Below are 17,033 nucleotides of genomic sequence, written 5' to 3'. Positions count from 1 at the left end.
GTTTTGTGGGAGTCGGTGGATCTGGGTTAGTGACGAATCACAAGATTGATTCTGAAACTTCCCGGGCGTCTCAGGGCTCATTATCCCTCACTGGCAGTCTCCCAACTCAGCGCCGAGTAACCCGCCTTTCTCCAGTCTCGTAAGACCAGGGTTTGCACACCCCGGTCCCGCCAAATCCGTGATATTCGGATGTTCGCTCTCCCAAACCCCGGTTTGTGTGAATGACGTCTGATTTGCTGCCCCTGTTTCAGCTCGTCGCAGGAAATAATAATATTTATAAATTGCAGCTTAACTATGCAATTAGTCGAGGAAATAAAAAATAAAATTAAAAGGAGCCCGTTATAATTAAACAGTCTATTCTTCCAAAAATCATATTCCCCGATGCCTGGTAGACGACAGAACTTTGTCTCCGATTGTCTGCAGCGTCTACTCTCTACATTATCTCCAACAATACCCCAAACACAGTTGGCAGTGAAACTTTTGCCAGAAAGTTATACTTTCCCACACCAGAAATTGTCGTGTCCTCATGACTTTGCTGGCCAATGTCGCGCCAGGGAAACAGAGAGTTGCGCCTATTCCCCTGTTGAAATAAGTCACTACCATCTACAAATGGATTGGAGGTTCTGACGTCACGAAATTCCTTTGAGCACTGTGTTATTAATGAGGGGATGATACATCATTTCAAAGTCATGAGGACATGACAATTTCTGGTGTGGGAAAGTATAACGTCCCGGCAAAAGTTTCACTGCCAACAGTGGGGTATTGTTGGAGATAACGGGAGCTGACGAATGTGACCATCCGGTGCAGGAGAAAAGGCTGGATGGGCGTTTATTTTGCCTGATAACTCGTCGACGATAAAAGCGATCTGCATGAACAACAAAGATCGGTGCTGATCCCTATTCCAGTCACTAACGTGACCGGTTTCACTGATTTAACCGTGACTGACCAGGCCCCTGGAAACTCAGCATCTGATGTGGCCGAGAAATGATACGGAGGGAAGCAACACACAAAAAGTACTGGAGGGACTCAGCAGCTCAGGCAGCATCCATGGAATTGAACAAACTTCGGTTTTGGGCCGAGACTTCTCTACAGGACGAAGCGGTGCAATTTACGACGCGTCTCAGAGGGAAAGCAGGAACAACTCAGTAACCTGACGCTGAGCGGCTCCGTTAATGGATTAATTCTGCAGCGCAGTTCAATTCGATAACTCTCGTCAGCAGATCCGCGGACACTGGTTCAGATGATCAGACCCAATTATTAACGCGTACAACAAGCTGGAGGAGCTCAGCAGGTCGGACAGCATCCGTGGAAACGCGTCTCGGCCTGAAACGTTGACTGCTCGTTTCCACGGATGCTGTCCGACCTGCTGAGTTCATCCAGCTTGCTGTACGTGTTGCTTTGACCCCAGCTGTGTACTTTGTGTTTACAGACCCAGTTATTGACCGACAGGCAGTGAGATCCGACAGTGAAAAACTCCACAGGGAGACATGAAACACAGGACCAGGGTTTATCTCTGGTCAATAACTCAGAAACAGTGAACTTTACAGTGTAAACCCATCCCAGTCACAGCTTGCGGGAGAGCTGCCTGTCCCCACACTGGGACAACTCCGGACAAGGTGTCATTGAAGGCAAGAACAACGTTCGAGTCGATCCCGTGAGTTAGATGAGAGACAGGAGTTTAGTTCCACTTGTTATTAAATATGAAATATCAGAATGTTGAACTGACAGGATCGATATCTCTGACGGATACTTGTACAACGATCATCAAGTTAGAAGCTTGTCAAATGATCATAAACAGATTCACATGGTTAACACACAGAAATGACAAACATGAATTGCTCTGCTCACTCACCAGGAACTCCAATGACGGCGATGAACACGTACAATATTTTCTCCACATTAATGTACCTATCCCACATAGCAGACATTTTCTCTGTCCAGTGACCTGTCCCCACTGTGCTACAGGCGATCTCTCGGAATGAAATGTTAAGGCAGCACATGCCTGCGGTTTTTAATACCATTTAGCGACTCCACAGGGACACATTTCAACAGATTTAAAAATAGCTGTTTTAAAATTATTTACAAACCAATTATGTCAGGCAGGTACAATCCCCGTGGTGACAGATTGCGATTAAATAATTAACTAGTGCAATGTTTGGAATGTTTGTGTGAATTAGTTTGTCCCAACAAAGGTGACTGAACCTTCAGTAGTTTCTTATCAATTCAATGTGCTCCCACTGTAAATATGTACTTCAATGGAGCCAATTGAGAGACTCAGAATATTGAAGTAAATTGTGTCATTGCAGCTTGTAAAATTGTATTGAATCAGCTACTGTTACCATTCTCCTCGAGAGTATAAACACTTGGATTAGTTTGTGTTTGGGGGACTCTAACGAGGGGGTCGCCAAGAAAGGATCTGCTTGTGATGGTGAATAAACACTTTCACATCCACAAAACCCGCCAACATCTTCACTGACTTAGTCACAGTCAGAACATTTCGGTGCTCGTCCAGGACCCACCCTTTACCCTAATACATGGCCATAAAGTCTAGTAGGGGGTTGAGTATGTTTCAATCATATCACCACGTATGTGTTAAAGAACACGGCGGAGCGCTGGACAGGCGGATAAGAAAGTGTGTAGCGTGTCTCTGTGTCTCTGTGCATCGACCCATTGTCTCTGCCTGACCCTGCCTGACTATACACGTATCCACAGACCTCAAGTTCAATTTATCCCCTCGATTCAGTCCCGTATCTTCTCTTTCCCAAAGTGTTGCATTGAACGTGGCCATGTTTAGGGTGGTTCAAGAGTCTCTGGCATTCCAAATAAAGTTTATGGGGCGGATTCCTACTTTAGTTTCTACAAGCGGTCCAGCTGCACCATCCAACCACGTGGTGAACACACATTCAACGTGGACTCCCCATAGGTAACTCTGGATACAAGTCGTGGCTTTTCATCAGCATCATAGGCTATGCATTATACGTAACACAGTTGTCCTTCCAGGGGCAATGGGCCATTGTTACATCCTGACAAATCCCAACCCACCTGGGCTGTGGGCAATCAACGGCAAAATAAACTTTGTCTCCAGAATTGCATCATTTCTTTGGGGATCCAGTACTCATAACAGTGGGAACGTAAGTGTTCCAACCACGTGTTTGCTAACCCAGCCATTAGGCGGCGCTGTTGAGCTCGGTGGCAGGTCATCCTGATCAGCACCCCGTCTCCCTTCATTCTACCACTGCAAACCTTGTTCTGTGATAGGGTCGTTTTACAACCCTGTTTCCCCTTACTCTCCTCTGTACATTTCTCCCTCACTCCCTTTTCCTTCGTTCACATCATCCTTCAGAGAGCCCATGCTTCAGAATGTGTGGGATTTGAATGGATCAATCATTTCACACACCCTTCTGCTCTCCTCGGTTCTGTGCGATACCAAGTTCCTCGGCCAGTTCCTACTCTGTCACGGAGTCAAATTCTGCGTATCCAAAGTAGGACCCAAAACACTCAATAAAACCGGCCACAACCTCGTCACAGATATAGAAGGTTCCTTCCTTTCCACTGTCTGCAGTTATTCAAAATCTCCACTGTCACCTGTATTAGTCCAGCAGCTTCTAATGGTGCCTTCTGTAAATCACCCCGTGACCCCTGGGCGGGTGCCTGTTCCTCCGGCAGGGCTGAAGGGAAAGCTGAAGTTAGACAGAGAAGGCACCGTTTCAGCTAAACCGTGCTGAATGCATCAGGAAAGTTTCCGAGAATCATCTCTCATTCGCAGCTCCAGCACTCAACTGGGCCACGTCAAAGGGACAGAATACCGTGTCACACACGCCCCACACCCTCGGCTCTGGTGTGTCCTGCAGTACCACCATTACTACAGGCGCCATTGGGGCACTGAGTGTTGAAGGTTCCACCCACTCTCGGAAAAACCTGCTGGGAGGCGGGCCACTTCCCCAATAATCCTGGCTTTTATACTGTTAGTCCCGGAGTGCAGGGACAAAGGATGGCAGACGTGGCTGTTCCTCATGGAGATCGACTGTAGTGGGTTCCCGGCACGGCCAGCATGGAGGTTACTGTCTGTGCTGGGCCTTGATGAAAAGAGCAAGAAGCAAGCAGCTGGCAGGATGGGGGAGGAAGCAGAAAGAGCCCCTGACTGGGTATGGAGCTGGAGAGAGGGGTTGAGCTGGACAGAGGGGTTGAGCTGGAGGTCAGGAACAGATGGGCAGTGACTTGGCCCTCACTTCAGATCCACCAGCTGGACAGTGTAGTGGTTAAGGGTTGAAACACTCTATGAAGGTTGGGCACTACCTGACCATATCTGCCCCTGGCCAAAGGCTACGATTACTTCATCAGGTGACTGAAGAGAGCAACCCGGTGTGTGATACAAGCGTCTCTTCATACGCTAAATCACCCCAATCTGCATCACCATCATAGTCAGTCCTCGCACATATCACTCCTCTCCGAGCTAAGAGTTCACTTTGCAGATTTTCCATCTGTTTTAAACACTTGCGATCAGCGCAGCCTTTCCTCTCAGCTGCCGATTTCTTCATGACATTCACAACAGCCGTAAATCCTGACCCTGACTTTTCATTTCTTTAATTCTGTATCCGTCTGTTTATATTCCTCTTCAGTTTTCTCATGTTAACGCTTCACACTGAGCCTGAAACTGACTCATGTGGATCAAAGTCACTTGATTCTGCTCCGTCAGAATTTCTAACTCTTCCCTACACTTACAAAATTGATCCGCCAGTTTCAGTTTTTTCTCACTTCACTTCAATTAGATCATCCAACAAACATTGCATTATAACATTTATAATCCCTTATAATTTCTTTAATTTAGTTTCACTGTTTTCCACAATTCTTCCTCCAGAGTCGCTGACCCTCGACTCACAAACTTTCCTAACCGCTCCTCATAATCTGACCATTTCCTTCATAATTAACCATGAAAGTAATCTCTGAAATCCTCTGAATCCCTGGGTTCTTCCTGTCCTTTCCCTTTCACATTTTAATATCCTAACCTACTGTGTGGTACAACTCGTCACCAGGGTCCCAGACCACTTTTCTTTCTTTTCGAGTGCACCCCAGGGCGCGAAAATACTTTCACCGTTCATCAACTGAGATCAGTTTGGAAACTCACCAGGCAACTCTTAATTAATCAAAACTCGCGCTTTATTTTACTTGCAGAAACAACAAAGTAACTATGTTGACCACAGGCTAACAACTTAAAACATGAATTCCACTGCTCCCTCTGTACTAATACACACCCTGACCACTTCTCAAATTCACAACACTGAAACAGGGGATCCCACTGTATCCAAATGATCGATCATTTCTTCTCCAGTCCCTTCCATGGGGGTTCTTCCTTGTGATAGTTAGTCTCAGGAGTTATCATACCTTTGCATTTGGAACTCTTAACTTGTTGAACACATCAGTTCAGAGGATGCATGTAATTCTTGTTGGCTGAAGTCCATCAGGCTGATGACTAACAGATTTCCATTCTTGCCAAAAGTGACTTCTTTTGTTCTCTTCAGCTCTGGTTCAGACACTCGGCAGAAATAACGAGATTCCTTCAGCAACCTTGCCACTGTACATAATACACACTTTATCTCAGAGTGACTTCAGGTTCAGAGATAACGAGATTCCTTCTGCAGCCCTGCCACTGTACATAATACACACCTTATCTCAGAGTGACTTCAGGTTCAGAGATAACGAGATTCCTTCTGCAGCCCTGCCACTGTACATAATACACACCTTATCTCAGAGTGACTTCAGGTTCAGAGATAACGAGATTCCTTCTACAGCCCTGCCACTGTACATCATACACACCTTATCTCAGAGTGACTTCAGGTTCAGAGATAAAGAGATTCCTTCTGCAAACCTGCCACTGTACATAATACACACCTTATCTCAGAGTGACTTCAGGTTCAGAGATAACGAGATTCCTTCTGCAGCCTTGCCACTGTACATAATACACACCTTATCTCAGAGTGACTTCAGGTTCAGAGATAACGAGATTAATTCGGCAAACCTGACATTGGACATCATACACAGTTTATCTGAGAGTGATTTCAGGCTTAGAATGGGAAACCGGAAACCTCTTGTTTGGTTGGTCTGATTAGGTTATCCCATAGCAATCAGTTCACAAAATGGTGGTTACAGAGCAGCTTCACAAAAGGCAGCCTCTATCCCTTTGACCTCATGGCAAGAACACAGATAATTGAACACTGTACTTCCACTGCCATTGACCCATTCACGTTTGATATTTTCTTGCATATGTTAATTCGTTCCTGACCCACAGTGGTGTATTTTGGTGCAGAACAGTCAGGATGGGATGCTCCTTCAGTCAGATGTGGGAATTCTGGATATCTGACAGTTTTCCAATGACTATTTGGAGGAAGTGCACCCAATCACAGTGCCTGACTGACTGGTTCAGGAAGTTGGATGTACTCAGGATCATTTGGGAGCCTGAAGATACAATCAATGAGACATCTGAAGAGATGGCCACATCCAGAGTACAAGCTTCGGATAGGAGATGCGTGACCACCAGCAGAGATAAGGGTCATTAGGACCATTAGGTCATTAGGATGACCAAATTACTGAATCCGAAATTCATAAATCTATTTTTTCAATGCAATCTGGTAAGGCTCCGAGACTTTATGGTTATCCTGTAGAATATTATAAAAAAACTTGGAAAATTGCTTTCTCCATATATATTGGAGATGCTTAAAGATTCTTTTGTGAAAAGTGATTTACCCTCTACTTTTTATGAGGCTTCTATTTCTTTAATCCTCAAAAAGGATAAAGATCCTACTGACTGTGCCTCATACAGACCTATTTCATTATTGAATGTTGATGCTAAGATTCTGTCAAAGATAATGGCAATCGGTTGGAGAGTCTTTGGGTAAAATCATTTTGAAAGATCAAACAGGCTTTATAAAGGGTCGTTAGTCTTTTTCAAATGTTCGGAGACTATCTAACATTATATATTCGCCCGCTTCTAAAACTCCACAATGCGTTGTATATTTGGATACTGAAAAAGAATTTGATCGAGTTGAATGGAAATATTTACTTAATGTCTTAGAAACATTTGGTACTGGTATTAATTTTAATAATTGGATTAAAATGATATATAAAGCTCCTATTGCCACTGTTGTCACTAATAACTGTAGGTCTCCCTCTTTTCAGCTATCATGGGATTTTGATGGGATTGGTTCTATTATTCTATCTTTTATTTGTGATAATAGAAGACCAGGAATTAGTATATGTCATTTACAAAACGACGGAGGTTTCGCTTTGCCTAATCTGAGAATTTACTATTGGGCTGTTAATTTGCGACATTTGTCCTTTTGCTTATATTAGGGTGATAGGAATGATCGGCCAATTTGGTTAAACCTGGAACTGAGAGTTGTGAAACAGTTTTATTTAACTCCGGTATTAGGAGTTGCTCTACCTATACAATTAGCTAAAGTTGCTAATAGATAGATAGATAGATAGATAGATAGATAGATAGATAGATAGATAGATAGATAGATAGATAGATAGATAGATAGATAGATAGATAGATAGATAGATACTTTATTCATCCCCATGGGGAAATTCAACTTTTTTTCCAATGTCCCATACACTTGCTGTAGCAAAACTAATTACATACAATACTTAACTCAGTAAAAAAAAATATGATATGCATCTAAATCACCGTCTCAAAAAGCATTAATAGCTTTAAAAAGTTCTTAAGTCCTGGAGGTAGAATTGTAAAGCCTAATGGCATTGGGGAGTATTGACCTCTTCATCCTGTCTGAGGAGCATTGCATCGATAGTAACCTGTCACTGAAACTGCTTCTCTGTCTCTGGATGGTGCTATGTAGAGGATGTTCAGAGTTATCCATAATTGACCGTAGCCTACTCAGCGCCCTTCGCTCAGCTACCGATGTTAAACTCTCCAGTACTTTGCCCACGACAGAGCCCGCCTTCCTTACCATCTTATCAAGACGTGAGGCGTCCCTCTTCTTAATGCTTCCTCCCCAACACGCCACCACAAAGAAGAGGGCGCTCTCCACAACTGACCTATAGAACATCTTCAGCATCTCACTGCAGACATTGAATGACGCCGACCTTCTTAGGAAGTACATTCGACTATGTGCCTTCCTGCACAAGGCATCTGTGTTGGCAGTCCAGTCAAGCTTCTCGTCTAACTGTACTCCCAGATACTTGTAGGTCTTAACCTGCTCCACACGTTCTCCATTAATGATCACTGGCTCCATATGGGGCCTAGATCTCCTAAAGTCCACCACCATCTCCTTGGTCTTGGTGATATTGAGACGCAGGTAGTTTGAGTTGCACCATATCACAAAGTCCTGTATCAGTTTCCTATATTCCTCCTCCTGTCCATTCCTGACACACCCCACTATGGCCGTGTCATCAGCGAACTTCTGCACATGGCAGGACTCTGAGTTATATTGGAAGTCTGATGTGTACAGGGTGAACAGGACCGGAGAGAGTACGGTTCCCTGCGGCGCCCCTGTGCTGCTGACCACCGTGTCAGACCTACAGTCTCCCAACCGCACATACTGAGGTCTATCTGTCAAGTAGTCCACTATCCAATCCACCATGTAAGAGTCTACTCCCATCTCCGTTAGTTTGTGCCTTAAGATCTTGGGCTGGATGGTGTTAAAGGCACTAGAGAAGTCAAGGAATGTAATCCTCACAGCACAACTGAACCCCTCTAGGTGAGAGAGTGATTTGTGCAGCAAATACGTGATGGCATCCTCCACTCCCACCTTCTCCTTATATGCAAACTGAAGAGGATCCTGGGCGTGCCTGGTTTGTGGCCTCAGATTCTGTATTATCAGCCGCTCCATGGTCTTCATCACGTGCGACGTCAAGGCAACAGGTCTGAAGTCATTCAACTCCTTTGGTTGTGGTTTCTTCGGTACCGGGACAATACAGGATGTCTTCCACTGTCTGGGTACTCTTCTCTGCTCCAGGCTCATGTTGAAGATACGCTGTAGTGGTTCTCCCAGCTCAGTCGCACAGGCCCTCAGTAATCGTGGGGAAACTCCATCCGGTCCAGCCGCCTTGCTGGTACAGATCTTCCTCAGTTTAAACCTATATCCTGTGGTTAAGCACTCTTTGCAAATTTGGCTCCAGTTCCACAATTTTTTATATCTTAAAAAATTTAAACTTTGTAGTATAATTTATCATAATCACTTTTTTAAACCTTCCTGGAGCGATCCAATTTTTGTTTTACTTTGAAAAAATAAAGGTATTACTACTTTTTTAGATTTATTTAAAGAAGGCAGAATGATGTCGTTTGAACAATTAGTCGATAAATATTCTCTCTCATATTCATACTTTTTACAATACCTTCAAGTTAGATATTGTTTCAAAAATATTTAAGTAATTTTCCTTACATATTGGAGGCTGACATTAGAGACTATTATGAATAAGAACCCTTCGATGAAAGGTTCCATTGGAAGAATTTATAATTTATTATTACAATGGGATAAGCGTCCTTTACTTAAGATTAAACAAGATTGGGAGAAGGAACTCAGTTTGACGTTGATATGGGAGGATTGGACACGGATTCTGAAGCTTCTTCGATCTGTGCTCGTCATTCACTGATTCAAATTAAAATTGTACATCGTTACCATTTGTCGAAGGAGAGACTTTCTATAATATTTCCCAATGCTGACAAGTATTGTGATAGGTGTAAAACTGAGATAGCTACACTGACACATATGTTCTGGTCATGTTCTATATTAAAATAGTTTTGGAAGTCAGTCTTTTCGACAATTTCAAAAGCACTCAGAATCAACTTACAACCTAATAAATTGACTGTGCTTTTTGGAATAATTCCTCCAAATATCCATGGTATTTCTATGTCTGACCAACATGTTATTGCGTTTGTTACATTGATAGCTAGGAGGGTCATCTTGTTGAAATGGAAGGACATATCAGCTCTTACTTTGTCACAATGGTTCACTCAAGTGATGCTGTGTCTTAGCTTGGAGAAAATTCGAAGTCGAACCTTTGAAATATATCTTTCTTGTAGGTGGTTTGATGTTTATTTTTAGAAGCTTTCTGTATGACGCCTGGCTCCGGGGTTGTACCCCCAATGGGTTTCTTTTTCTCGCACTTTTCTTGCTTAGTAGGGTTTTTTAATTCACAAAAATGTTCAATCTTTAAGATAATTTGTTGTGAGGGATTGTGAGAGTTGTTACTTCAATGTACCTGTGTTATTTTTTAATAATAATAATAATAATAATAATAATAATAATAATAATAATAATAATAATAATAATAATAATAATAATAATAATAATAATAATAATATTTGAAAAGAAACATCTGAAGATGTGGCCACACCCAGAGTACAAGCTTCGGATAGGAGATGCGTGATCACCAGCAGAGGTAAGGGTCATTAGGAAGACAGTGCAGGGCTGTCCTGTGGGCATTCTCCTTAGCAGAACACCTTGTTGGATACTGCTGGGTGGGTGGTGGTTGACCCATTGGGGCACGGCAGCAACAGAAAGGCCGGTAGCACTGTCGGCTCTGATGGTCAATAGGGAAGTGTAAATTCAGGCTTTGCAGTAGTTATAGGAGATGATAGTCAGGGGAGAGAAAGGAGATTCTGTCAATGTGGTCAGAATTTAAATGAGAACTGATTTCTGTGTCACAGATCCAAACCATTAAACTTCAGTCCCATTAAACGTGAACATTAGCTGAGGAATACCTCCCACGCCCAGTGACCAGAGTGCAGAACTGGGTTTGATAAACAGTAGCAGTAATTGCCGAGTTCAGCACCAACAGTCACTTTTGAACTTGATTCAGTAATTGTGATGGTGAAATATCCAGACTGTAGCCTGTCGCCTGTTTAAACAGTTTCCCCAGTGTGAACTCGGTAGTGCGTCACAAGGTGGGATGACTGAGAGAATCTTTTCCCACATTGGGAGCAGGAGAATGGCCTCTCCCCAGTGTGGACTCGTCGGTGTGTCTGTAAGTCGGATGACTGACTGAATCTCTTTCCACATTCAGAGCAGGTGTACGGCCTCTCCCCAGTGTGAATACGATGATGTGTCATCAGTTGAGCTGACTTAGTAAATCCCCTTCCACAGTCTGAGCAGGTGAACGGTCTCTCCCCAGTGTGAACTCGCTGATGCACCTTCAGTTGATATGACCGAATAAACCCTTTCCCACAGTCTGAGCAGGTGAATGGCCTCTCCCCAGTGTGAATTCGCTGATGTGTCTTCAGTTCAACTGATCGAATAAAGGACTTCCCACAGTCTGAGCAGGTGAATGACCTCTCCCCAGTGTGAACTCGCTGATGCACCTTCAGTTGATATGACCGAATAAACCCTTTCCCACAGTCTGAGCAGGTGAATGGCCTCTCCCCAGTGTGAATTCGCTGATGTGTCTTCAGTTCAACTGATCGAATAAAGGACTTCCCACAGTCTGAGCAGGTGAATGACCTCTCTCCAGTGTGGACTCGCTGGTGCACCTGTAGGTCAGATAAATGAGTGAATCTCTTCCCACATTCAGAGCAGGAAAATGGCCTCTCCCCAGTGTGAATTCGCTGATGTACCATCACTTGAGATGACCGAGTATATACCTTCCCACGTCTGAAAAGGTGAACGGCCTCTCTCCAGTATGAACTCGCCGATGGGCCTGTAGCCTGGATGAGTCAGTGAATTTCTTCCCACAGTCTGAGCACGTGAAAGGTCTCTCCCCAGTGTGAATTCGCTGATGTACCTTCAGTACAGATGAATGAGTGAATCCTTTCCCACAGACTGAGCAGGTAAACGGCCTCTCCCCAGTGTGAATTCGCTGATGTACCTTCAGTTGAGATGACCGAATAAACCATTTCCCACAGCCTGAACAGGTAAATGGCCTCTCCCCAGTGTGAGTTCGCTGATGTATCTTCAGTTCAGATGACCGATTGAATCCCTTCCCACAATCAGCGCAGGTGAACGACATCTTATCAGTGTGAACTCGCTGGTGTGCATGGAGGTCAGATGAGTGAGTGAAGAGTGAATCCCTTCCCACAGTTCTTTGTCAATTCATAAGTCAAATGTCAGATGTAGTAAACCCCTTGCACAATCAATGAGTTGAAGAACTGATCTCCGGTGAACAAATGCTGGTGTGTTCTCAGCTCCCCGGTTCCAGTGGATTTCAGTGAGTTACAACAGAAAACTTCATCTCAGACACAAAGCACCTTTCCAGCTGTGATGAAATAATTCTTCATCTCCAAGGATCAACAGTGATACATTGTTAAATATCTAGTAACTCCTTAAATATCTGGGCAGAGACAGCAAACTGACATGTTGTTCTGTTTAATATTCCCGTACACAATTTTTGCCATTTCTAACCTGTAAAAAAAATTTACAGAAGACATCAATGAGTGAAAGTCATCATTCAGAGAGGTGTATGGTCATCCACTTTGTTAGAAGCAATGAGAGTGCAGACTGTTTTCTCAATGGAGAGGAAATAATGCTGAAGAGTACGAGAATATAAAAACAAGGATGTGTTGTTGAGTATTTATAAAGTGTGGCCTCACTTGGACTGTTGAGAGCAGATTCAGGCCCCTTAAGTAGAACAGATGTGCTCACATTGCAGAGCGTTCAAAGGAAGTTTACAAAAATATTTCAGGATTTATAAGGTTTGTCAGATGAAGAACATTTGATGGCTCGGGGTCTCTACTCACTGGCGTTCAGAATAATGAAATCTATCGAACATTGGAAAGTCTCGATAGAGTGGATGTGGAGAGTATGCTTACCAGAGTGGGGAGTCTAAGACCAGAGGACACAGCTTCAAAATCGAGCTTTGTTCTTTCAGAATGGAGATGAGGAGGAATTTCTTTAACTGGAGGGTGGTGAATCTGTGGGATTTGCTGCTATAAGTTGCTCTGGAGGCCAAGTAATGGGGTATATTTTAGGGAAGAGGGTGATGGATTCTTGATTAGTCAGGGATGAAGGGATATGGGGAGAAGGCAGGAGAGTGGGTCTGAGAGGGAAATAGATCAGCTGTAATGAAATGGTGGAGCAGACTCGATGGGCCAAACAACCTCATTCTGCTCCTGTATCTGATTAATTTTCACAGCCGATATATTATGAGATAATTTTAGTTTCCTTTCTGAGCTCTGACATCACACTGTTACAGCGAGGATCAACCCAAGTTGGGGGAAAAACTCACCTTCTAACTGTTCACGGTACCGCAACTGGTCTGTCCATCGAATTCCCCGACAGTCTTCCTGTCTGTGTGAGAATGGGACATTCAATCTGTGACTTGGCCCAGTCTGATTCCTTCCATTAGTATTATTCTCTGTCCCATATTACTCAGAGCTGCGCAGTAACTGAAATGCTCCCACACAGAGAGCATTTGTTGCTGCACAGCTGGTATTTTGTTTGTGCCGTGCTGTTTTCAGGCTGTGTAAACATTTAACTTTCAGACAAATGGTCGGTCTATACGATGTGAGAAAAATAAATTAGAGAAAACATTGGTATTATTTCAAGTTCTGGTCATGTATGACAGCACTACAAAGAGCATGTGATGTTACACGGCAAACCCTGGAGAGTTTCAAATTACTCTGCCCCTCCGCACAGGTGATTGACGGTGGAGAGCCCATCAGAGGCAATGCCAATGAACATGATGGGGAGGGCAGTCCTCGTTCTCATTGGAGTGTGGCATATTTGTGATGAGAACGCTACAGGTCACTTGGTACCCAGGCCAAAGGTAATTGGTACCTTTGTACCCAAAGCGAATGGTATTAAACATGTTCTCACAGGTGGAAAGGTCCAGATTTAGATGGAACAAAGGTGATTTCCACAAGGACTAAAACTGATGTAAGGATTTTGTTTCCTTCTTTTCATACAGTAAAAATTGACATTTTCATTGACTGGAAGGTCAGCTCCTCAGTGCTTGGTGGTGCCCGAGTGATCCATCTACTCCCCTTCCCTCCCCTTGCGATTCTAAATACGGCCTACGGACTAACGGGGAAAACGATGGCCCTGTCATCCATAGCTGCCTCTTTACCCAGAAACCCCCACGAAGAAGAGACCCATCTATCCGCCACGGCTCCAGCGCCTTCGCTGCTCAGCAGAAAGTTCCCCGGAGCCCTCGTAGAGAGAGAGGGAAAGGACTTGGACTGTCCCGGGGTGCGGAGGAAAGGTGTGGACGGAGCTGACAGTAATTGGACTTCAGTCGCGGTTCGGACGCCGGTACCGATAATAATCCGCCCGGATTCTCGCTCCGACCTGCCGCCGAGTCTCCGAGCCTTTTGTCCACCGTGCGCACGCGCGAAACGCCCCACAGCCCTTACGCATGCGCATGTGATCGCCTGGTCACGGACGGCGATTTCTGGAACTGACAGGAGAAAGTCTGCAAATGCTGGAAATCCAAAGCGACTCACACAAAACGCTGCAGGAACTCCGCACCTCAGGCAGCATCTATAGAAAATTATAAACAGTCGGCGTTTTTTGGCCGAAAGCCTTCTGCAGGGCAGAGAAGCACGGGGGAAGATGCCAGAATAAAAATGTGGTGGGGGAGGGGAAGAGGCGAGCTGGAAGCTGATGCCGGGTGGGTGGGGAAGGTCAAGAAAGGGTGGGCTGGAGAATAAAGAATCTGATAGGAGAGGAGAGTGGACCAGAGAGAGGGCAGGAGGAGGGTCCCGGGAGGAGTGTAGGCAGGTGAGAAGAAGTACAAGGTCAGAGTGGGGCATAGAGGAGAGTGACGGTAATTTGTTCACTGGAGGGAAATCGATGTTCATGCCATCAGGTTGGAGGGAACCCAGACGGAATATAATGTGTTGCTCCTCCACCCTGTTGGGGGGGGGGGGGGGTATGTGCTCGTTTTGGCACAAGAGGAGTCCATGGATCGACACGGCGGAACAGGAATGCGAACGGGAATTAAAATGCTTGCCGACTGGGAAGCCGCACTGGTGTTGGATGGTGCGAAGGTGCTCGACGAATTGTGCCTCTAATAGTTGAGTCCACATTCAGGATGGAGGAGCAGCACCTTATATTCTGTCCCGGTACCCGCCAACCTGATGAGCTGAACCATGGTGCACCAGTCTTGTCTGTTTGAAACGAGAGCCCAAGGAAAGTTGTCTCTTCGTCTGAATTCCTCTGCCCACTTTCCCAACTGGTCTCCAGTCCATTGAAACGTTTGACAACCCTCACTTTCTCCAGACACCGGTTTTGGTGTTATCCACAAGCTGACAAATCGTTCGACCTACATTCTCCACCAAATAATTAACACACATCGTTGTCCAGTTGTAAGCGGGTGAATTTACTTCCTCTTTCATCTCCCCAGGGACGAGACTGCCTGGACCCGGGGGGGGGGGGCAGGTAAACACGGGCTTTTAGTGTCTGAGCCGGTGAGGAAGCCGTGAGTGGCCAGTCCACAAGACAAGACAGCAGATCCCCTCGGCAATCAAACCGACCCTCATCAGGTCTGTCCCTCCGTGTCCAATCCCCCTCTCAGTGCGAACTCAATCGCCACTGCCATTCCTTCAATGGGGCGACTGAGTCGTGCAGACGGTGTGAAACCACCTCCTTTGCCTCAGGACCATTTCCATTCCACCCATCCTCAGGCAAAGGAGCTGGTTTTAAATTTGCTTTTACATTGGTTTATTTCTGATTTTAAAAATTGTCATTTCTGTGTACTGATGTCTGTTTGTCATCCTGACCAGTTCTGCCTGAAGCTGTTTGGCCTGATTGTTTCTTGGTGAAATTTGACAATGGCGTCTCCCCGGGTTTGGACCTTCATGTCCGTATCTCAACAGGAACCGTCCCTGCTCCCACTCCAGGCTCAGCTGAGAGTGACTGTACTGGCACTGGAAACGGCCCAGTCCCTGACCTCCCAGACTGCACCATCGGGTAAACCCCGTTACAACTGGTACCATGACCTCCTAGAATAAAGGACGAACCCATGTCTGGCATCTCTACCCACCCGTACAAGTACAACACTGACCACCCCCCCCCCCACCAAGCGCCGACACCTACCGTCAGTGTATCCATCACCAGGGGCACACATCATGTTCTCTGGCGGCAACAAACCAGCCCGAAGACCCCGGTCTCCGGTTGGCAGCAGCTCATTTGAGGGACCCACCATTTGGGCTCCACCTCATTCGGGGGCAGACGTTTTGTGGGTGGGTGAAGCTCATTTCACACTCCTGTGACAGTCTGAGTGAAGAGGTATCCCCTCATGTGCCCCATAAACTCCCCACCTTTCACCCTTAACCCCTTGTCAAGTATCTCTCTGCTGAGACTCACAGAACACAATCCCAACATTGAGTGTTTCTTCATCAAGCAGCTTTATTCTTTATTACCTGCAGGGGGTAAGTTCACCTCCATTCTCACCAGGGATGGGAGGGGACTTCAAACACAGCGTTTACAAAATATTCCAAAAACGAGACGAGGTTACTCCGTGTTCCCAGCGAGCTCCGTGTTCCCGATACATTTGTTGTTGCTGCCATCTCCGGTTGAGTCGTCTCTGCTACATCCTCATTTCTGCACAACGTTCAGTGTTTGCAGTCACGAGTTCCTTTAGTAAGCACATTTCTTGTCGTTTCCTCCGGCTACTTTAGTCACCTACATATATTGCATTTACTAGCTCAGCACTCCGGGGTTTGTACAGCTCCATTTTGTCTCATCAGATACTCACAATAAAATGCAAAGTTCAGTACATATTTCCCCATTCCCTCCACTTTGTTGTCCCATGGCAACAGACATCCAATATTATCAGAACTTACGAAGTGAATGATGTCTTTAAGGCGAAAATACTTCAGATCTCAGGGCTTTCCTTTCACTTATATCACACCCATTACCTATGAGTACCCGGAACCCTGATGTCCCCTCGTTTCGGTCACATGGAAGAGTAAAAGAATCATAATCTGATTATTATTACTCTAATGGTTATTCCATAATGTAAAACGGTATTCTCTCATCCAGATTCCCAAAATGCCTTCCTGAGGGTTTGTAGTGATGGAACTGCACTATGTAAACCAGTATCCCACCATGCTCCCAGAGTCCCAAATGGCCACCGGCTTC

The 17,033-nt window shown here is 45.1% G+C and overlaps 1 protein-coding gene across 1 annotated transcript in view; it reads right to left on the bottom strand.

Moving 5' to 3' along the window:
• LOC140723671 (uncharacterized) overlaps window positions 1-14,306 on the bottom strand; it is a 39,451-nt gene extending 25,145 nt beyond the window's left edge. Inside the window, exon 1 of the mRNA XM_073038237.1 lies at window positions 14,206-14,306. Within this exon, the coding sequence (XP_072894338.1) occupies window positions 14,206-14,306 (101 nt within the window). The remainder of the gene's footprint in view (window positions 1-14,205) is intronic.
• Between the last annotated feature and the right edge of the window lie 2,727 nt (window positions 14,307-17,033).

Source organism: Hemitrygon akajei, unplaced genomic scaffold (genome assembly GCF_048418815.1).
Source record: "Hemitrygon akajei unplaced genomic scaffold, sHemAka1.3 Scf000124, whole genome shotgun sequence".
Classification (NCBI taxonomy): Eukaryota; Metazoa; Chordata; class Chondrichthyes; order Myliobatiformes; family Dasyatidae; genus Hemitrygon; species Hemitrygon akajei.
This window is presented reverse-complemented; position numbering and strand designations above follow the sequence as displayed.